The sequence below is a fragment of the Leishmania martiniquensis genome, chromosome 33 (genome assembly GCF_017916325.1).
Source record: "Leishmania martiniquensis isolate LSCM1 chromosome 33, whole genome shotgun sequence".
Taxonomy (NCBI): Eukaryota; Euglenozoa; class Kinetoplastea; order Trypanosomatida; family Trypanosomatidae; genus Leishmania; species Leishmania martiniquensis.
Window position 1 is genome coordinate 1,273,100 of NC_090168.1, and position 19,991 is coordinate 1,293,090.

The window sequence follows — 19,991 nt, forward strand, 5'->3', positions numbered from 1 at the left end:
TTAAGGTAAGGTGATGCGGAACGACGCAGAGGGCAGCTAAGCACTTGAAGGCGCAACGCTATCGTTGTAGATGATCTAGTGGCTTTGTTTCAGGCGCCCCACCTCCCACCCTTACTTTTTGACGTCAAGAAGGGCCCTCCCAATCCTTAGACGACGACGCGTAATGTGGCGGCCGCCTGTGATGCTCTTCTACTCGCTTGCTAGTAGCCTTGCTTGCCATGCGAATCGCCTCTTCATTCTGCTCGCTCTACAGATTTTGACGATTCTTCCCTTTTTTCTTGATTCTGTTTCATTTTTTTTTCACGCTGCCTGCTTCGCCCTCCCCTCCCTCCCTCCCGTTTTCTGCAACGGGCCTATGCGCTCGCTTTCTCTGCATCTTGGCGCTGACGATATCAGGCATTCTTCCGCGCCTGACCGCACAAACGGACGCAGAGAGAGAGGGAGGTTCTGAGCTTGTCCGGACGCAGGCAAGCGCACACGGACCTGACCAGCGAACACCATGGACGTGTCTTTAACGATGCGTGTGCGCCGACAGCCTGCCTTTGTTATCTTTACGCAAACGTTGCATGCGTTGGCCACTTCTTAGCACCCTCTGCCTCCTCTTCTGCGTCACTTGTGCTCCGGGCGGGCATATACGGGTGCCGCCTCTGCCTTCTGGTGCTCTGTTATCAGGCGGCCTGCGTTGTGTGCGTCTTCGCCGAATGAGCACGTGTGTAGAAAAGCCACTGTAGCACACACGAGAACACGGGCTGAACATTTCTTGCTACCCTAGATGTTGCCAGGGGCCTCCTGAGCTGTACGTTGGTGAACGTGCAACGCCCGGCGTCTCACTCAGAGGAAGAGTTCCTCTTTTGCCCGCAAAAAGGCTGCTGGCTCATGTCCGAGATCTGCACTTGTGTGTGTGATTGTGCAGATAGTGGGGACAGATGGAGGGAGGGTGCAGCAGCGTACGAGACTGAATCACGACTTCTCTGTCTGTATCTGTCTCTGGCAGGCAGGCACTCGTTTCGTTCACATTTTTGGTCCGTTTCCGCTGATTTTGCTCTCGGAGTGGCCGCTCCCCCCCACCTTTCTCTCCCACTAAGACACTCCTGCCGCCGCTGCTGTTGTCGTTGCTCACCTCCTTCCACGCCATGCGTCTGCTGCTGGCAAACGCGCATTTACGTGCACATCTGTGCGTCTGTCTGAAAAGGCGCCCCGAGCCGCGTGCAAGCGAACAAAACGACACAGCACCGATAAAGGGTGGCAATTCATCAGATAGGAGCGCCTGAAAACTGTCAACGCGTTGTACGAAGATGTGGCACGAAGGAACGGAAAGAAAAAAAAGTATCTTCTTTCAAAGTCGCTCTCGAGTGAAGGAAACCTTTCTAGGGCACTGCTGCACGACGGCGCCGGTATCCCTGCACCAACCGCCAATGCCGCACACGTTGCGCAGCGCAACTTTGAAAAGAGAGCGATAGAAGAGAAAAGAGCGAACAAAATAACAACAAGAGCAAAAAAAACTGCTCCGCCGCTGATCTTTGGCGCGTAATGCGCTCTCACACGCAGCGGCTGAAGAGTTCTGCGAGCGTCTGAGGGCGAACTTTGTGCTTGCCATCCTCTTCCCTTCCGTCGCTCACTTACTGCCTCTTTTCTATGGGAATTTTGTGTTCTCCTCACGGAAACTGCACACACGCACCCCGTCGCACTTCTCCCCCTCCCCCATCCCTTTGCTGCCATCCCCCCACAACGCTGTGCCTCTTTTCCCTTGTAGTTACATATTCATCGAGTCCGTCCATCGATCCATCCATCTCTCGCTCTCTCTCCCCTCGCCGCCGCCGGAGCCCTACTTGCACCCGCACAGATCGGGAAACGTTTTCCCTTCGTCTGTCTTTCTGACGTGGTGTGTGTGTGTGTTTAGGTAGGTCGGGCGATACGGGGTCACGAACGCACGCAGGGACAGCAGTGACTGCTCAAAGAGATTACAAGCACTGAGCTCGCACATACACGCACACACACCGAAAGCTCTTTGACTGAACCTTTTCTCGTCAACGCCAGCGAGGAGGAGGAGAAGAGGAGTCAACGCTTCCTGCCGCTGCTTATCAGCAGATGTTGCGCGTTAAGGGGGCGTCTGGGGCCATGGGCGCCTCTCCGCATATTGGTGCGTTTTTAGCCTCCTCAATGCCAAGGGCCGCCAGCGTCTCCATCCGCAGGCATTCCAGCTGGCATCACCGCTTCTCCAATGTGCGCTCTTTTCTTGCCTCCTCGGCAAACGCGGCCGCGGCGCTGACGCAGGGCCGCCGCTGGCAGTCGTCGTCTACGCCACAAAAGGACTTCAATCATATCACTCATGACCTTGTGTGGGGCCTGTGGAACGAGGGCAACCTCTTCTCACTCTCTGCGGCAGAGCTCATGTATTACTTACAGCAGCAACAGCGCTCCAGCGGCAGTAGCGCGTTCGTGATTGACCCTCAGGCAAAGAAGAGTACTCTAGTGCGTCAAGTGGAGGAGGTGCTTTCTGCGGAGCAGGCGAATATCACGGTGCCGCAGGATGACAGTGCCGCGGTAACCATGACCGGCTCCGATCGTGTCGAGGAAACTCTCGACGAGGCAGACGAGTATGGCGACTGGGGTGCCGAGCCCGGCTTCGAGGAGCGGCGTCACATCGACTACATGGAGTTTAGTCCACAGCGCATGGGCGAACGGTACGACGTGCTCTCGCCGCGCGCCTACCAGCTGCTGCACAGCGAACTCTCCGCCGATGTTGGCCTGACGGCGGTGGACCCGTCCAAGTTTCCAGGGCACAGCAAAGCGAAGCTTGCCTATCTTGTCTCAAAGGTCAACGTGGACAAGGCGAATGAGCAGCATTTCCGCCGCGGGCTTGAGTGGTGCCTCGCGAACCTGTGGAATACGAACATGAGCGGCGAGCTCAACATTGGCGCCGGCCGCATAATCTTCTATCGGACTATCGCGAAGCAGAACCGCAACACACTCCCTTTGTGGACGCTGCAGCGGCACCTTTACGCGTACCACCCGTACGTGTGGTTCGCTATCGCCTCCGCCTCCAACGCGGAGGCGATGGAAAAGCTGGCCGAGCGACTCGGGATGAAGCTTGTGCAGGATTCGACGACCAGCTACAAGATTTGCATTCGTCGTTCAGGTGAAGTGCTCGATGGAGAGCTGAACGCGCAGCTGCAGTGCACGAAGCTGAACCGGCCATGGGACAGATTTTTCGTCGCGCATTACGTTCGCTCTCAAATGCCGGACCTCCGCTACCTAGTGAGGGCGCGCCATCCGATCAAGAAGCGCATCGTAGACGCCTACCTAGAAGCCGACATTCTCCGTAGCACTCGCGATTCCGTGCAGTCAGTGCTTTCGCCGGAGCTCGGTGAGGTCTACTACTGCTGCGAGCGCGTCACTCGAAAGTGGGCGATGCGGACGAAGACTGGCGTGACGCTGCAGTTAGTAGAGACGCGGCGTACTCCGCTTATTATTACAAAGGCAGGTGACGAGGGCGAGCGGCTAGAGTACGAGTGGATTGTGGTGCTCCCTCAGAAGGCGGAGCGCATTGATGTCGCGGCACTGTCGGCGGAGCTGTGGGACTACGGCAACCTGCTGGCGCGTGAGCTTGAGCCGGGCATGGAGGAGTTCCTGTCTCATACGATGACGGCGGCAGCTTCTTACTAGCGTGCGCGCGGCTCTTGATTTCTTTTCCTTGAGCCGGCAAGGGCAGAAGTTTGTTGGATGGATGGGATGGCAAAACAGGCGCAGGAAGTGACAGGAGAGGTATTGCCGGGGTAGTGAGCAGGGACTTGGGGGTGGTACGCTGAGTTCCGTTGCTTCGCCTGCGATAGGGTTCCTCCTACACTGGCGGCGCGGGACGCTGTTGTGGGTCTTTTTTGTGTGACTATAGCTCTCTTTCCGAATCCACTTCTCTCTCTCTCCATGGCGCCGTCAATGAGGGGATCACTGGCTTTCATCTGCAAAGGCATGCTGCCCCTGTGTATACGTGTGTGTGTGACGAGACGCACTTGCTCGCCCTTTGGCCATTATCCCCCGCGTTCGCTCCCGCTTCCTCCTCCTCTTCCATCGACTCGTTCGCTCTCTTCGTTCCCCTTCCCGATACGGCGACACCTTCTGAGGTGTTTGCAGTGCTTTGCTTATCTTCTCGTACATCTCCATCCCTGACGATCGTGGTGATGGCGAAGCACCTGCCTCCGTCTTGGGAGAAGAGCAAGGGCGGCGCGCGCGGGAGGGGGGCATGAGGCAAACATAAGGCAATGCAGGTAGGAAAGAAGTGATCGAGGCGGTCGTCGAGGTGGGGAAAGAAGGGCAAGCACATCGGAGTTGCGGCTGGACCCTTCTGAGCGAAGACAGTAGAGGTAAGGGCAACTGCGGCCATCTTCCCTCTGGAGCGTCCATGACACAAACTTACACGCAAGCACACACTTGCGGAATCGCCCCATATGCGTGAGGGTTAAGCGTACACGCGTCTGCCGCTTTTTTTTTCTTTCTCCCTTCTTTCGTGTGTGCGTGTGTATGTGTTTGTGTTCATGTGTGACCTGCAAGCTTGTCACACATGCTGATATGTTCCCCCTTTTAAGGTGCTTAGGGAGGCTGTGAGAGAAAACGCTGAGTGAGGTGTGTGCACGTGTCAGTTTGTGTGGGGAGGATGGCAAAAGGAGATGTTCATGCGCATCGAGGTACTTGTGGGGGCAGAGTGGGCGGGGAGCTGCAGTTGAACTCGATCTTGAGCCCCCTCCTCCTCTCCATCCGTGCGCGTGCGTGTGCATTCGTACGCGTTGATGAAGATTCTGTTCCGCGGCCGACTCCGACGCATACGCACGCTCATGAACCGAAGGAAAACGGCAAAGCGTCGCCGCGTTTCAGGTATGCCCTTAACATTTCCAGCAGAAGGGCACTGCGTAGCACCGTTTCTCTGCTTTTCATTTCTTCACTCTCTCTCCACTCCTTCATCGGCGCGTCACTGTCCTCTCTAAAATCTACACTCACACGCCTCCCACTCTCTCCAATCGATGCAGCAGTCGCACTCTCCGCAAAAAAGAAAAGGCCGAGCTGCCTACCCTCAACCACAGTGTTTACCCGCTTTGCTTACCATTTCTCTCTCTCTCTGAGTGTGTCCATCTTTCTTTTTCTTTTCGTTTGGTTTAGTTCTTGTGCGTCCACGATCTCGCTAACATGGTGCTCACCTCCCGACGGTCTGCACTGAACGCATAGCACTCCTCACCTCCGCTCTCTCTCTCCTTCTCTCCCTTCTCAGCTTCCATTTGGCGCGTTGACGCCCACGATCACGCGCAGGCGCCGATACACGTAAGGAAAAAAGAAAATAAGGCCCAACGTCGCCACCACGTCTGCATGTGCATTCGTCGAGGTAGCGAGATAAGTCGCGGTCCCCTTCTGACGAAGCGCCACTCGTAGATGAACATCAGAAGCACCGCATAAAAGCAAAAAACAAAGCGAACGATAAGCGAGACAGGCGATCATTGCGAACCTACGAGCCCCCCTGCCCTTTTTACCCCACCGTTTTCCCCACTCCCCCATCAGCATTGCTTGCTCAGCGTGAGCCCTAAGGCTCTCCCATCCCCAAACACCGACGTTCGACCGCACGCCTGCATCCTGCAGCTCGAGCCATGCCACCGAAAGCGCCCAAAGGAGCCCCCAAGGCGGCGGCCAAGAAGGGGCCGCCGAACGCCATGCTGGCAAAGCTCAAGATGAAGATGGAGCTTCAGAAGGCGGAAGAGGAGCGTCTGCGGCTCGAGGCCGAGGAAGAGGAGCGCCGCATCCGCGAGGAAGAGCGGCTCGCCGAGGAGCAGCGCAAGTTTGAGGAAGCGGAGCGCCAGAAGGAGCGCGAGCGTCAGAAGGAGGAGGAGCGCTTGGCTCGCAAGGAGCGCAAGGCGGCCGTCAAGAGCGACGCACTCGACCGCATGCGCGTGGCTGGTATGATATTGCCTGATGTGGATCGCATTCGCCAGGACGAGGAGGTGCGCAAGGATGAGGTGAACGTGGCGCCGAAGCCGAAGCCGAGGCCGAAGCCGAAGCCGGTGGCTACCGCGGCGCCGCCGCCTGAAGAGGAAGAGGTGGAAGAGGGGGAGCCGACGGAGCTGACGGAGTCGGAGGAGGAGATCGACGAGGATGACTGGGAAGCTGTCATGGAGCGCGATGAGCGTCGGGCGAATCGGCACACCAACAACGAGCGCATCCGTGCCGAGCGTGCCGAGCGCAAGGAGACGCGTGCGGCGGAGAAGCGGAAGGCGGAAGAAGAGAAGCGGTTGAAGAACCATGTTCTGGAGAAAGTGAGCAACCTGCGCTCCCCGATTTGCTGTGTGCTCGGCCACGTCGATACGGGTAAGACAAGCCTTCTTGACCGCATTCGCTCCACAAATGTTCAGGGCGGCGAGGCTGGCGGCATCACCCAGCAGATTGGCGCTACCTTCTTTCCTCGAGAGTCCCTCGTGTCTGCCACAGAGGAGCTCATCAAAAAGCACAAGTGCGTGCTGAACGTGCCAGGCCTGCTCGTGATTGATACTCCCGGTCACGAGTCCTTCACGAACCTGCGCAGCCGCGGCAGCAGCCTGTGCGACATTGCCATTCTGGTGGTGGATATCATGCACGGCCTTGAGCAGCAGACGCGCGAGTCCATCCGCCTTCTGCGCGAGAAGCGATGCCCCTTCATTGTGGCACTGAACAAGGTGGATCGCCTATTCGACTGGCAGCCGCACGAGAACATGGACATCCAGCAGTCACTAGAGCTCCAGAAGGCGCACGTCCGAAGCGAGTTCCACACGCGCTGGAGCCAAGTGAAGAACGAGCTGTCCGCCGAGGGGCTCAACTCGGAGCTGTACTACAACAACAAGGAGGTGCGCAACGTTGTGTCGGTGGTGCCGACGTCAGCCCGCACCGGCGAAGGCGTGTGCGACTTGCTTTTGCTGGAAATTCAGCTCGTGCAGCAGTTCATGGAGGGGAAAGTTACCTACAAGGATGATCTGCAGTGCACGGTGCTTGAGGTGAAGCCGATCACCGGGTACGGGTTCACGATTGACGTCATCCTCATCAATGGCGAGCTGCACGAGGGAGACGAGATATGCCTGTGCGGACAGAACGGCCCCATCTTTACGCAAATCCGGTCGCTGCTGACGCCGCAGCCGCTGCGTGAGATGCGTGTGCGTGGCGAGTACATTCACCACAAATCGATAAAGGCGGCAATGGGTGTGAAGATATCTGGAAACGACCTCGAGTACGTCATCCCCGGCACCCAGCTCCTCGTTGTGCACCCGAACGACAACAAGGAGAAGATCTCCGAGCTGGTCATGAAGGACGCGACGAACATCAACGAGTACCTAGACCCCGACGGCCTTGGTGTCAGCGTACAGAGCAGCACCCTTGGCGCCCTCGAGGCCCTTCTGTCCTTTCTCAAGAGTATGAAGATTCCAGTGGCGAGCATCGCTATCGGCCCAATCCACAAGCGCCACATGCACCAGGTTCTGTCGATGAAGCGGCGCGAGCCGCGCTACGCCGTCGTTCTCGCCTTCGACGTGCCGGTTTCGGAGGAGGCGCGCGAGATTGCGAAAAAGAACGACATTGACGTCTTTGAGGCGAACATCATCTATCACCTCTTTGACAGATTCACTCGGTACATGCAGGAGTACGAGCAGCGCGAGAAGGACCGCCTCCGCTCCATTGCGATCTTTCCGGTGCAGCTGAAGATGATTGGCGAGTCGATTCACGCGACCGACCCGATCATCATCCCAGTCTCCGTGGAGCGCGGCCAGCTACGCCCCGGGACGCCGCTCAGTGCGATTCGAAAGAAGGACGACAGCGTCGTCGTGATTGGTCGCGTGATGTCGATGGAGCGGGACAACCGGCCTGTGGAGATCGGTACCCCTGGCATGGACCTGGCTGTCAAGATCAACTCTGGCGAGTCGGGCGTTACCGTTGGCCGTCAGTTTGACAGTGGCGACATCATTGTGTCTCACATCACGCGCCAGTCCGTTGATGCCGTGAAGAAGTTTAAGGACGAGCTGAAGCCAGATGATGTGCTGCTGTTGGCTTCGCTCATCAAGGTGCTGAAGGTGCCGAACAAGTAAGCACAGGAGTTGAGAGGCAGTGTGGAACAGAGAAAGAGAAACGAAGGCGGTGGAAAGAAAGAAAGACGGAGGAGAAGGGGGGAGGGCCACAGCAGGGATGGAACAGAGAGAGAGAAAGCGAGTATACCCGTGCATGTGCTCGTATGGGTACGTGAGTGGGTGGGCGGGTGTGGGGGACGGGGAGCAGGTGTCGTTGGGGAGGCTGGCGTGCGCGCGTTGGAGCCGGATGAGGGGGACTCCTCGGCTACTTTTTTCTTCCTGGGCCCCTTTCGTCTTCTTCTGTAGGGGTGTTGGTAAAGCACCATGGCCAGCTCATACATGTGTCGTTGTCCGCTTCTTTCTTTCTCTCTCCGAGTCTTGCACACACGCTGACCATTTCACTCCTTTGTCCTCTTCCCCTAGGCTTGCCAGAGAGCTCCGCGCTTTGTTTCGGAGCAGTCTGCGCACCCGATCCCGCTACTTGTGTCGTCTTCGATCTGCGTATGCAATTACACGGCGGCCTCCGCCCGCCGCTTCCTTGTGTGTGGCTCTTCTCTTTTGGTTGCGATCATGCCGTGCATGCGCACATCACCCTCCCCTCCCCCGCACCATGCCGTATCCTTTACCGTTTTCTTCCCCTTTCCTCTTTCGCCTCTCCTGTCTCCTCTCCTCCCGCCATTTCCACCCTTCTCGCATCCCCCTCTCCCTCTCCCTCCCTCCCTCTCTCTCCGTACGTGTCCCCGACGTATGCTGTGGGTCTGCGATGGAAGTGATTCGCTTGCCCCCCTTCCCCTCTTTCACTCTTCTGTTTTTCTTTTCCTCCTTTTGTTTTCTTCGTTCGCCATGTCCTTTTCGGGAGAAGCGCTTTCCATTTTTGTCCTGTCCGTTGATTTCCTCTGTCCTGTCCATTTTTTTGTCTTGTGTGTGTGTTTGTGTTTTCTTCCTTTATGGTTTTTCTTTGCATGTGACTAAACTGTCCCGTAACTAACGCACCTCCCCCTCTGTGCGTCACCCCTTGTTTGTTTTCTTCTTCCGCGTACGTGTGAGTGAAGGAGGCGGGGGGGGAGTGGCATGCTCTTGTTGTCTGTTGTCGATGTCTGAGCGTCACGTCAGCGGCTTTGATTGGGGGTGTGGACGGGTGGTGGTGGTGGTGGGGGGCGTGTTCGTGTGGAGGAGATGGGCACGTGCGCTTGTGCGACACGCTTCCCGCACGCGCGTCTCGCTCGACGCCCTCGCCACCATTACCCTAAGTAACGTTTTTGTGTAGCTATTGGCATTTTATCGTTTGTCTCTCTCTTTCCTTCTTCCGCCTTTTCTGGTATGGACGGGATGCGCATGGTTTTCTGCTTGATCCTCGTCCCTCCATGCACGCACGAAAGCACACGGGATGGAGTTGTAGAGAAGAGCACGCACATGCACGTACACGTGAGAGGCATCGAGCACCTGAGACGGTGACCACAACGCCTCCCTCCTTTCCGGAGGCGTACGCGTAGGCGTATAGGTATCACTGTTACTGCTCAACCTCAAATCGGTCTCTCGTTCGTCACGCTATACAGGCAAACAAAAAACCTTCCCTCGGCTTTGGCACGCCAAGAGGGGTGAGAGAAACAGTGGGGCACATCGGCAGCGAGACATCAAAAATTCAAGAAGCGCACACAACAGAAGCCGCAGAATCTGCTGCGGCTACTGCGCGTGGCAGCGTGCATCTTTCTCCACGAGCAACGAAAACCCACTGAATAGAAAATGAGTACTCGGGATGGATCGAAGCGGAGAGCGCAGCAGCAAGGCAGGAGAAGGTGGAGGGAAAGGGGGGTGGGCAGTAAACTGGCCGCTGATGGCGAGCGCGGAAGTCGTGCAAGTGAGTTTTGTTATTCGTGGCTCACATCTTGCTGACCTCCTCCTTGTCTCCACCGCCGCCGGTGGCCTGTGCTTCCTGCATGTATGAGCGTGCGCATCAGAGAGGCTAAGTGTAACGCAAAGCGTTGAGGCGAACGACATCTACAAGCGGGTAACCCTTCCATCGTCATGATTCAAGTCGAGCTCGCAAGCTCCCCGCACACACGCACTTGGAAGCACATGACTCTAGTAATTTTTCTTCGCGAGGTGTGTGTGCGTGCTACGCAGCAGTATCGAGGTGAAGTTGACGCAGAACTTGTGTGTCACCGATTTTGTTTTTCACTTCGCCATTACACGCATTGCCTCCAGCTTGCTTCGGGCCTTTTGTTCTATTATTCTCTCTCCTTCTCTTTACTCTCAGGTGCGCTATCTCTCTTCTTCTGCCTTGAGCGCTCTACGGCGCACTGAACTCGGCCTACCCAACGAGAGGTACAGAGCCTGGTCGCGCTCGGAGCGTTTGTTGAACGGGCGAGGCCCGTAATCGTCAAGAACTGTAACGCAAAGGTGTTCATGATGCTCATGCACATTGCTGCTAGCACAGCTTCACCGAGATTAGCCGCCTTGCTCTCAAGCTCCTTCTCTTTTGTTAGCCGCTATACCCTCTATCATGCTGACATCATCGCCACTTGCAGACGCTGTCATCCGCGCGGTCGCGTGGGATGACGGCGGGGCCGAGTTCATCTTTGCCGACGGCACCATCATGTCCTTTGTGGACAACATGAACACGTTCGTGGCGGTACGCAGCAACCCAATCTCTCGTCATTCACAACGCACAGCGACTCAAGCCGCCCACCAGCGACAGCGGCAGGAGAGACGGCAGGTGCCGCCGCCAACAGCGCATGCCGCCGTAGGTGAAAATATCGACTCGGTCGGCGACATCGAAGACGATAAGGACGACATGAACCGCGAGCTTTGCTTCTCAGCGTGGACGCTCAGCAGGGACGTGAATAAGGTGCGCGCAGCTCTCCATATCTTCAACAGCCTCACCGAACAGCCACGGCTCCTGACGCCGCTGCTGCCTTCAGAAGGTTCTCTCTTTCCCCTCTCGTCCATCTCATCGACAATTGGTGCGTCTGCGGTCATGACCGCTAATGGAATGGCGCAATCGTGCAGTGTGTGGCAAGATCCGGGGCCCCCGATCAACACCCTCTTGCTGGAACGGCGCTCTGACCTGTTCCAGCGACACACCGTGCTCGGCACTGTTCGCGATTGGATCCCAGCTTCGAGCCTAGTCCAGCAAGGGCAGCCAGTGTGTCCAAGGGCATCGCCGAGATCGTGTCATATCGATGTCTTCACCGTACCTTCACCTATCGGTGAGAGTGCACCAGAGGACAACGTAGCAAGTAGTGCACCTGAGCCTAGTGGGTGTACCGGTGACCCGACTATTTCATCAGGAAAGGCGGTGCCTCTAGGCACAGTGCTGGAGCTGTGGTGTGCGCTGCGCCGTGTGCGTATGACAGTGGCGGTGCACCGTGAAACATTCACGGTACGATGGCCTGCGCCAGTGACCCGTCCTGACGGCTCGCGGCTACCAGCGTCCTTTCATGCGCGGGATCTTGCGGCATGGAACTTGTTGCCATCCTCACCCAGCTGGTCTTCCTGCATCTCTCGCCCGTGCGCTGCATCCGCACCGGTGCTCTTCACATATGTTGAGCAGACGTTCCCGGTGCGCGACCCACCAGCCACGTGGCGTACGATGCTGCAGTTAGCTCTGGAGCTGGACGCCGAGCTTTCTGCAACGGAGCAAGAACTGAGCGCACCGTATGCAGCGCCAGCGCCACCGTCCCACAGCGCTGTCGGTCAATCAGCCATGTTTCTCGCTGGTAATAACGGTGGCTGTGCTACCTGGGAAGGTTCTCTGCCTGAACCTCATCGTTGGAGTGGCGCTCTTAACCAGCACCGTGATTCCAACCCTTGCCGCTTCTCGCCGCTGACTGCGTCGCAGGCGGAGCACCTCGCTGCACCACGGACGGCGCGTGCCGTTGATGCGATGCGTGCACTGCACCCGCGAGGCGCGCGACTTCGTTGGATGTACGAAGGAAACCACTGCGGTGTTGGGAGGGATAACCCGCCCGCCGTCTACTGGTGTCTGCAGGGCGGTGTCGTTGGGGATCCCACTGGGAACGACAGCTGCAGCACTGCTGTCGGGGCCGACGCTTCGACGGCGCAACCCTGGGGCAAGGAAGTTGTGACGTGGGTGGCCGAAGATGCCAGTGTTGTGCGCACCACGCTCGACGGGCACGGTTACACCATCAAGCACCATCGACTGCACTCATCCTTGCCTTGTGCGACTGCCTCGGCGCCGGCTGTGTACCGACTACAGGCGCGCGACACTGCAGTGGCGTTGGCGACGGCGGACAAGCGCTTGCGATCGACAATAGCACCTCTGCGCTGTCTCATTCGTGCACCTACCGAGTCCGCATCAGCGCGCGAGCTGCGCAATGGCCAAGAGGTGTCGCGCTCTTGCGCCGTGCCATTCCAAGCGGCGCCGCAACGGCGCGGCGACCCCAACTCAATGTGCATGCGTTTCGGCAAAAAAGAAGAGGATCTTGGTGCCGCAGCACCTGCATGCGCGCCCGGGGCGAGGCCTGTGGTCGCCATCATTGATCCTCAAAGCCTATGTTGCTCTCCAGCACCTTCAACAGGCCGCTCACAAGGAGACTGCACTGCAGCCCTTGTAACACCTGCGTGCGCGTGCTCTGCCTTGGCGGCTCTCACTGCAGCAGTGGGGCCTAGCGAGCAACTGATTCATAGATGCACCGGATCGAACACGGCAGTCGAAGCGCCTTCGCTCATGTCCCTTGGTGGTGGCGCAGCGTCTTGCAAATCCGCGTCTTGGGATGCCTACGACGAGACTCGTCGCCTTCGCTTCGGCCGCTACCTTGCCTCCGTGGTTGACGTCGCTATTCAACTGTCTCAGGTGAACTGCGCCGCCCAGCGTGCGGCAGACCCTCTGAGGCCGGCGGCGGATCCTTCAAGACTTGCCGCGTACTGCTCCACCGCGCCATCATCGACCTTGCCGCCCGGTGCTCAGGGCTGGCCGGGCAGCAGGAGCGCCCGCTCAGCTGCGACGGTCAGCGCCCCTGGTAGCCCTTCTGCTCTCTCTCTTATCCACCTTACAAGTCGGCTGGACGGTATCGGCACCTTCACGGCTCTCACCAACGGCACCATTCGCGTCCACTTCGACGACCGCACCCTTCTCACTCTCACCCCTGGTGCCAATGAGCTGGATGAAGCGCAGCTGCTGGCGACGTGTGTGCTGCGCAACGCCACCCGCTGCACGATGTGCGCGGTGCAGTGTCATCCTGGACACGCGATGCACCGCTACTTGGCCTACGCACTGCCGTTTCGTCGATACGTTTACTGGCGAGCTGTGAGCGCAGGTGCATCTGAGGTCGTCGGAGGCCTGTGGGCTGAGGGACTGGCGAACGAAAGCGAGACGACTGCGCCACAGGAGATAGCGCATAAGTGTCCACGGCAGGGTCAAAGAGCGGGTGCGTGTGGCAGTGGCGAGTGGGCCACTGCTCACGACGAGGCTTCTGGATCGATGGCGAGCATATCCGTCATGGAGCAACCGCTGCTGGATGAATCTACAGGTCTTCTGCCAAGTTTAAGATCCTGCTCCCTGGCCACATCGTTCGGCGCCCTAGACGACGACGAGCGCGTGGCCACTGTGGCGAGTAAGGCCGTTTGGCCTGCAGATGCGAAGATTGGGTCGCCACACCATCAGCTGTCGGGTGAGCCGCCACCCTTTCCTCAATTTTGTCTCTCCGCCTCCAATACCGCGATGTCTCGAGAGACTCGGCGCGGCGCTTGCCCAGAGTGGGGGCTTGTCGACATACAGCAAACGTTGCAAGCATACTACCACGGCGAAGTAGCCGACGCCGCAGCTCAGGTGGCCCGACGTCAAGCGCTGCTTGAGCGAAACGAGGCTCTGTCGCAAGCTACCCGGGCTCTGCTCCGCGAATAGATAGAATGTCGATGTGTTGGGGGGGGTTGGGGGCGGAAGAATTTCAGTCCAGAAGCCGCGGCCATGGCGCGTGCCCGTTTCTGCGCTGCGCTGATGCGCTCCGTTGTGATCGTTTTCTTTTTCTTTCTCCAACCAGACGATACCGAACCGCATCGCTCGAGGAGGAGGCGTAAGGGCCGACACCCCTCTGAACATTTCTGTCCCATTCTGTCTGTGGCCCATTGATGAGCTCCTGCCCTTCTTTATGTGCTTGTGAACTCTGCATCTTACTGCAGAGACGGTGTCACTGACGGAAAGGGCGTGTGTTTGTGTGGGTGTGTGTGCCTTCATAAGTGCGACAACAACTCGAGCGCGGCGTCTATGTGCCTGAGCCACAGACGCTTTCTCCGTTGGGCGTCCCATGCGCGCCGCCATGCGAACGGTGAGCGTGAAATGAGGTGACCGCAGACCTCACGTGCGAGCCGTGCGCGCAGAGAAGGTCTGCGGAAACGAAGGAAGACGTTACCCTTCAGCACATCCGCGCACATAGTCAGGGAGTGAAAGTTGACGGTTGAGAGAGACGCACCCGTGCCGTGCTTCTGGGAGGGGGAGGGCGGGTTTAGAAGAGCTGTTGATTTTCGCAACAGAAATAGCTGGTATCCTCGCTGTATTAGATTGTAAGAGTGGATGGGTGTGCGTGTTGTAACTGATGGACACGCATCTTCCTCTTTCTACTCTCTCCTCTATTCCCGTATCTCACTCGCAGAACGCGTGACTCGTGCTGCGACCCTTCCATGGGTCGCTTTGTCGTCCGATCACCTCTGCGTTTCTCTCGTCGACTCGGGGAAGGGATGTGAGCTGCATCCACCCACTTTTGTGGCACCATTCGCATCTCCCCTCTGCCTCTTTCTTTGTTTCTTTGGTGGGCTCACTGTCCGACGGCGTGGGCGATGGAGAAGAAATGGGCGCCCTATACGCTTCTTCGCCCAACTGAGGAAAACACACACACACACACACACAACAGCAACAACAACCACAGCATTCGCCTCCCAACGCTGAGCTGAGATTTCGTGCCATCCCCACTCCCCACCACCGCACAGAGCTGTGGCGCTTCTTTCTGCTAAGACGGCGCTCTTCTGATTGTTGTTCAGCGCACCACTGTCAGCCATGATAACGGCAAAGGTTACGAGAGCCGGTAGATGCAGTGATGACACGCCGCCTCCGGGGGCTGACGCTCTTGTCTCTGCGTGTGAGGGTTCCGGGCGCGATGGCCAGAGCGATTGCGCGCCTGAAAGTGTGCGGCCTCTTAGCCCTGCAACGCCGTCAAGGGGGCCGCCAGGGGTGGCCCTGTCCCCCGTGGAGAGTACCCGAGCGAGTAACCAGCCTAGTCCGCGCGACCCGCGTCTCGCTCAAGCCTTTCACTCTACCTGTGTGGCTCCTCTAGAGCAGCGCAAGGAGTTGCCGCTCAAACTTTTGCGCAGTGCGACTGCTGAAGAGGCGTGCGTCGGCGCTGTCCGTAGATATGGATCAGGCGGCGAGCGAGGTGTGACAGCGTTGCCACCATTATCGGTCTCGCCGCGCACCCTGATGATGCAAGCACAGTTCCCGCCAGCGCAGCCGCAGCCAAGCTCCACATCGGATGATACTTGTGTGAGTAGGGAGTGTGTGCGCCATGCGTCTCTCTCGCTGCGTGTCGCCAGCGGCGTGGGCGACACAAGTGCGGCGAGTCGATGCCGCATCAGTAGATGCGAGCACACGCAGAAGAGCAGCTCGCCATCACGGGAGTCAATGTCGCGCCAGCCTGCGCACACGTCGTACGCTGTACACCGCGTGTTACCTTGCATGGTGCACCCGCACTTCACCAACGCTGCACAACACCTGTTTCCAAAACAGCGCATATCCAGATCTGACTACTCGGCCCACCCGCAGTGCCCCTCCGAGGGTCTGATGTCGTGTGGCCCTTCTTTTGTCCCCTTGCGACCGTTCTCATCGATCTTTAGCGCTACGGGTGTGCGCGAGGCCCTCTCCTACGCACCGCACAGGGCTCCTGAAGCTAGGGGCACGCCTCCCACCGTGGAAAGCGTCTGTAATGATGACACTGCGCGACCCCTGCCTGGAAGGAGGGATTTTCGAGACGCGCTGCCGTCTTTGGCGCAACCGAGCAAAGCATGCCCGGCGCCGCTGCGCTCACAGCACCCTCATAGGCTACTCCCTCACCAGGCCCCTACGCCAGCTCCGCGACAAGCAGAATTCTCAGGGGAAAAGTCCCTCAGACCTCCTCCTGAGGCTCACTGCAAGGCGCATGCCGCGCTGTTGAACTGCTTTGCCGACAGCGCTATGGTGCCGTCTTCATCAGTCTCATCTCCACAACCGCCGGAAACGGGCACCGGCCCGCACACGGGTGCAACGATGCAGCAGCTGAAGCCGCCAAAACAGTCGGTGTCTACGTCCCCTCCTGCAGATTTGCTCAGAAGAGACGGCAGAAGGGAGGAGAGTGGGGCCACCACGCTGCATATTGTGCCAATGCTTCCGCTGCAGCCTCAAGAGCCCGCTAACCCTCCCGACCATAGGCCTTCGTCAGGTACGGCTTGGAGGGCAGTGACAAGTGACGGTTACAGTTGGCGAGACGTACAGCGCGGCACATGGGTATCGAAGCTCGCCCGAAAGGAGTGTGTGGCGCGCGAGCTACTGGAGGCTGAGGAAACGAGGGAGGCGCTGCGTGAACTGCCCGCGTCATGCGCGGTGTGGCGCTCCTACTACCGGCATACCTCGGCCCGCGCGGAGTGTGGTGCCTTTCACCTGGCGAGTAGTACAGACATGGACCTGTGTCTGCCTGTACACGCTTCTGCCGCATCAGCAGCGACGTCGGTCATCTTCTCCGAACTGTCTTGGGCCTCAGGCGACGCGGACGCTTCCGATGCGCTCGTCGATGGTGCGTGGGTCCCATCTGGTGGCAGTGGGACTGTGGTGGGCAGGGAGGATAGAAACGCCAGGAAACCGCCCAGCCCTCCCCAAACGCATCCGGCGTTTGCAACAGCTGTGCACCGGTTGGAGGTCCTCGAAGGCATCCTTCGTTGCGAACTCGTAGCAGAAGAAGATGCCTTCCGTCTCTGCGTAGCGAAGCCGTTCGAGTACGAACATCGACTGCTCACTGTTGGTACATTGCCGCTTGAGCGGTTCCTGCGCAGTTGGGTCGCCATTACCCGTGCGCAAAAGATCCTCCACGCCCGCAAAGTGATGAGGGTGGAGGCCCTGGAGCAAGAGGCCCGTGCCGCGCTGCACTCGACAAGCCATACGCTGCAGCAGCGCTTCCAGCTGTTGATGACGGCCCTTATCGAGCAAGAGCATCACCACCGTTGTGCTTTGGAGCTTCTCCATGTCCAGACGGCCGCGTGGACAGGGGTGGTGCTGGTGCGCCTACAGGAGCAAGTCGAGCGCTTTCAAGTTGCGTACGGTGTCTACATGAGTCGCGCACGTGTGTGCGGAAGAGTGGCAGGACTCAATCTATTTACCTGCCTTGTGCAGTCTGAGCAGGTCATTCGAGACGCGATCGGTGATGAGGAAGCTCGACAGCGCGTCGCCTTCCCGACCGAGCTTGAATTGCGCATGATGAGCCTTATATCCGAACCGCAAGCACGCCAGGAACTGTTCGATCGCGAAGAAAGCGAGCGCGCTGTTGTATATCAAGTGGTAAGCGCGCTGCAAAGTCACTACAGTCGCCGAGAGGTGGAGATCGAGGAAAGCATTGATCGCGAAGCCTGTGCGAGAAAGCGAATGCATGACGGCGCTGTTCACGTCCTCGCGAGTGCGACGCCGTAGTAGCTGCTTCGTGCTGCGGCCCCAACCGAGCTAGTGCTGCGGGGACCATTCGAAAGGGTAACAACATGGGAGACGGCCCTCGCGCATCTGCTTCTTTTCCCCTCCCCCTCCCTTCGCCGTGGGCGCGGACTCGGCGGTACAAAAAAAAAGAGGCGCATCAACCCATGAACAAACACCGTTTCGCTTTCACGGAAATTTGCTTCCCATGTACAGTTTGGCATCTCCCTGATTCACATCTGTTGGCTCTCTTACACACACTTACATACACACACACACACACGTACACACAGGTCATGGGCGTATGTGTGCGTATGTATGTGTGTGTGTAAGAAAGAGAATGTCTGTTGGCGCCTCAGCGAACATCCAAAACACCGAAAAAGAAAGGAACCCATGCGTGCATGAATGTGCGGCTGTTTCCGTGTCGTGGGTGGGCGGGTGGCTGCAGGGACGATGGGGAGAGACACCGCGAGTGCTTCTCCCTTTCAGACACGCGGTGAGTGGCGAAGAGAATGGGATATGAGAGTGCTCGAGGAGGTTTTGTGTAACCTTGCACCAGCCTACTGACCCCATTCGGCGTCCACAGGCTCCCGTTTGTCTACGCACATCTCGTCAAGGGAGGCGCGCTAATGGAATACGCCTCGTGGTGACAAGAAGCGGTCTCCTGGGGCTTCTCTCAGACGTCTCAGCCCCTTTCCCCTCGAGCCATTCCCCTTTGCCGTGTGCGGGTGTGCTCGGCTCAGCCTCCCATGCGTCTCTCTAGCCCTTCGCACGCCTCCTGTCTCTCTTTCGCTGCGGCTGCTTGACGGCATCACACACACACGTGCACACATACTAAAGACCTACAATAGAAACTCGCGGGCTTTCTTCAAAAGCTCTGACAGCGCCTCTGTCTCACCCTGGCCACCCATTCTGGTTTTCTTTGCCCCCTCACAGCCTCTGTCCTCCTCGGCTTGTTGCTGGCGACCACCCTACATACCACTCAGACGCACACACTCCACGATCAGGAGCGGCTAATGCCTCTGACGGCGGCTGGCATGCGGACGCTGATGCGTCAGATGCAGGAGGTGCAAGAGCACCCTGTGGATGGTGTGCAGGTGCGCCCTTCAGATTCGATGAACGAGTACCACGTCGACATCGACGGCCCTGAGGGAACGCCGTTCGCGGCCGGCCGCTTCCACGTTGTACTCGTGTTCGATGAGCAATACCCAGAGGTGCCGCCAAAGGGTTTCTTCCGCACCAAGATCTTCCACCCTAACATATCGGAGCGTGGAGACATCTGCGTGAACGCGCTCAAACGCGACTGGAACCCTACACTCGGGCTGCGCCACATCCTTGCCGTCATCTGCTGCCTTCTGATCGAGCCGAACCCGGAGAGCGCGTTGAACGAGGAGGCTGGCCGGCTAATTCTCGAGGAGTACGCGGCATACGAGCGGAAAGCTGCCATGTACACCGCCATCAACGCCGCGCGTCCGACGGGGGTTCCGCGGATCTCTCTCCCAGAGACCGTGGCGGCGAAACCGTCCAGCTCGACGACAGTGGACGCCACGACGTCTGTAGATGCGGACAGTGGCGCCACCACCGTGACTACTGCTGCCTCAGCATCGCCCGCGACGAGTGACAGCGCGCTGTCGGCTGCCACGCGCAAGCTGACCCCCTCGGAGACAAACTGTCACCGAGGGTCGGCTGCTGCGGCTGAGAAGGCGGATAAGTCCAAGAAGAAGGCGCTGCGGCGCATCTGAGTCGAAGGCAGCACGGTCGAATCCCGGGGTACGTGCCAGTGTGAAGGCTGGTGATGATGTGGAGTAGCGATGCACGTGCAAAGGCTTTTAACTGTGGATGCTGAACTATATCATGGCGCGAGCAATGGAAGAGCGAACGGGGACACCTCTCGATGAACCTTGCGTCGTGCTTGTGTCTGTGCGGGAGTGCCTGCGTTTCTCTTTTTTTGATCTTGTGTAGTGGAGAGCTTTACTCCTCCCTCCATTCCGCCTCTCTGCGTGCGCATCGGTGTGGCGGGAGGGGGGTGGGGCTGTGGTCGACGTCGGCCTCTTCCTCTTTGTTTTGCCTGTGCCTGTCGGCGCTTGCGTATGTTCTTGTGTGTGTGAAGGAACTGGAGAGGAAGAGAGGGCGCGCGGCAAGCACTAGCTTGCACGCATGAAAGAAGCGTTTCCAGAGAGGAAGCAGAAGGCCTTGACCTCTGGCTGACAACGCTTCGTTTTTTGTTTTCAGACTCCCTCATGCACTTCTGTCAGGGATGAGTACAA

General features: G+C 58.3%; 4 protein-coding genes across 4 annotated transcripts; all 4 read left to right on the forward strand.

Moving 5' to 3' along the window:
* Positions 1–2,088: 2,088 nt before the first annotated feature.
* Positions 2,089–3,666, forward strand: LSCM1_02782 (uncharacterized protein; the record flags this gene model as incomplete). The annotated part of the gene is made up of 1 exon (XM_067320357.1): positions 2,089–3,666. One exon carries the CDS (start codon positions 2,089–2,091, stop codon positions 3,664–3,666), a length of 1,578 nt encoding a protein of 525 aa, XP_067175732.1.
* A 1,964-nt stretch (positions 3,667–5,630) lies between these two features.
* Positions 5,631–8,084, forward strand: LSCM1_02783 (uncharacterized protein; the record flags this gene model as incomplete). The annotated part of the gene is made up of 1 exon (XM_067320358.1): positions 5,631–8,084. One exon carries the CDS (start codon positions 5,631–5,633, stop codon positions 8,082–8,084), a length of 2,454 nt encoding a protein of 817 aa, XP_067175733.1.
* Positions 8,085–10,566: 2,482 nt separating this feature from the next.
* On the forward strand, positions 10,567–13,929 carry LSCM1_02784 (uncharacterized protein; the record flags this gene model as incomplete). Its single annotated transcript, XM_067320359.1, has 1 exon — positions 10,567–13,929. One exon carries the CDS (start codon positions 10,567–10,569, stop codon positions 13,927–13,929), a length of 3,363 nt encoding a protein of 1,120 aa, XP_067175734.1.
* Positions 13,930–18,740: 4,811 nt separating this feature from the next.
* LSCM1_02786 (uncharacterized protein) lies at positions 18,741–19,466 on the forward strand (the record flags this gene model as incomplete). Its single annotated transcript, XM_067320360.1, has 1 exon — positions 18,741–19,466. One exon carries the CDS (start codon positions 18,741–18,743, stop codon positions 19,464–19,466), a length of 726 nt encoding a protein of 241 aa, XP_067175735.1.
* Positions 19,467–19,991: the final 525 nt, after the last annotated feature.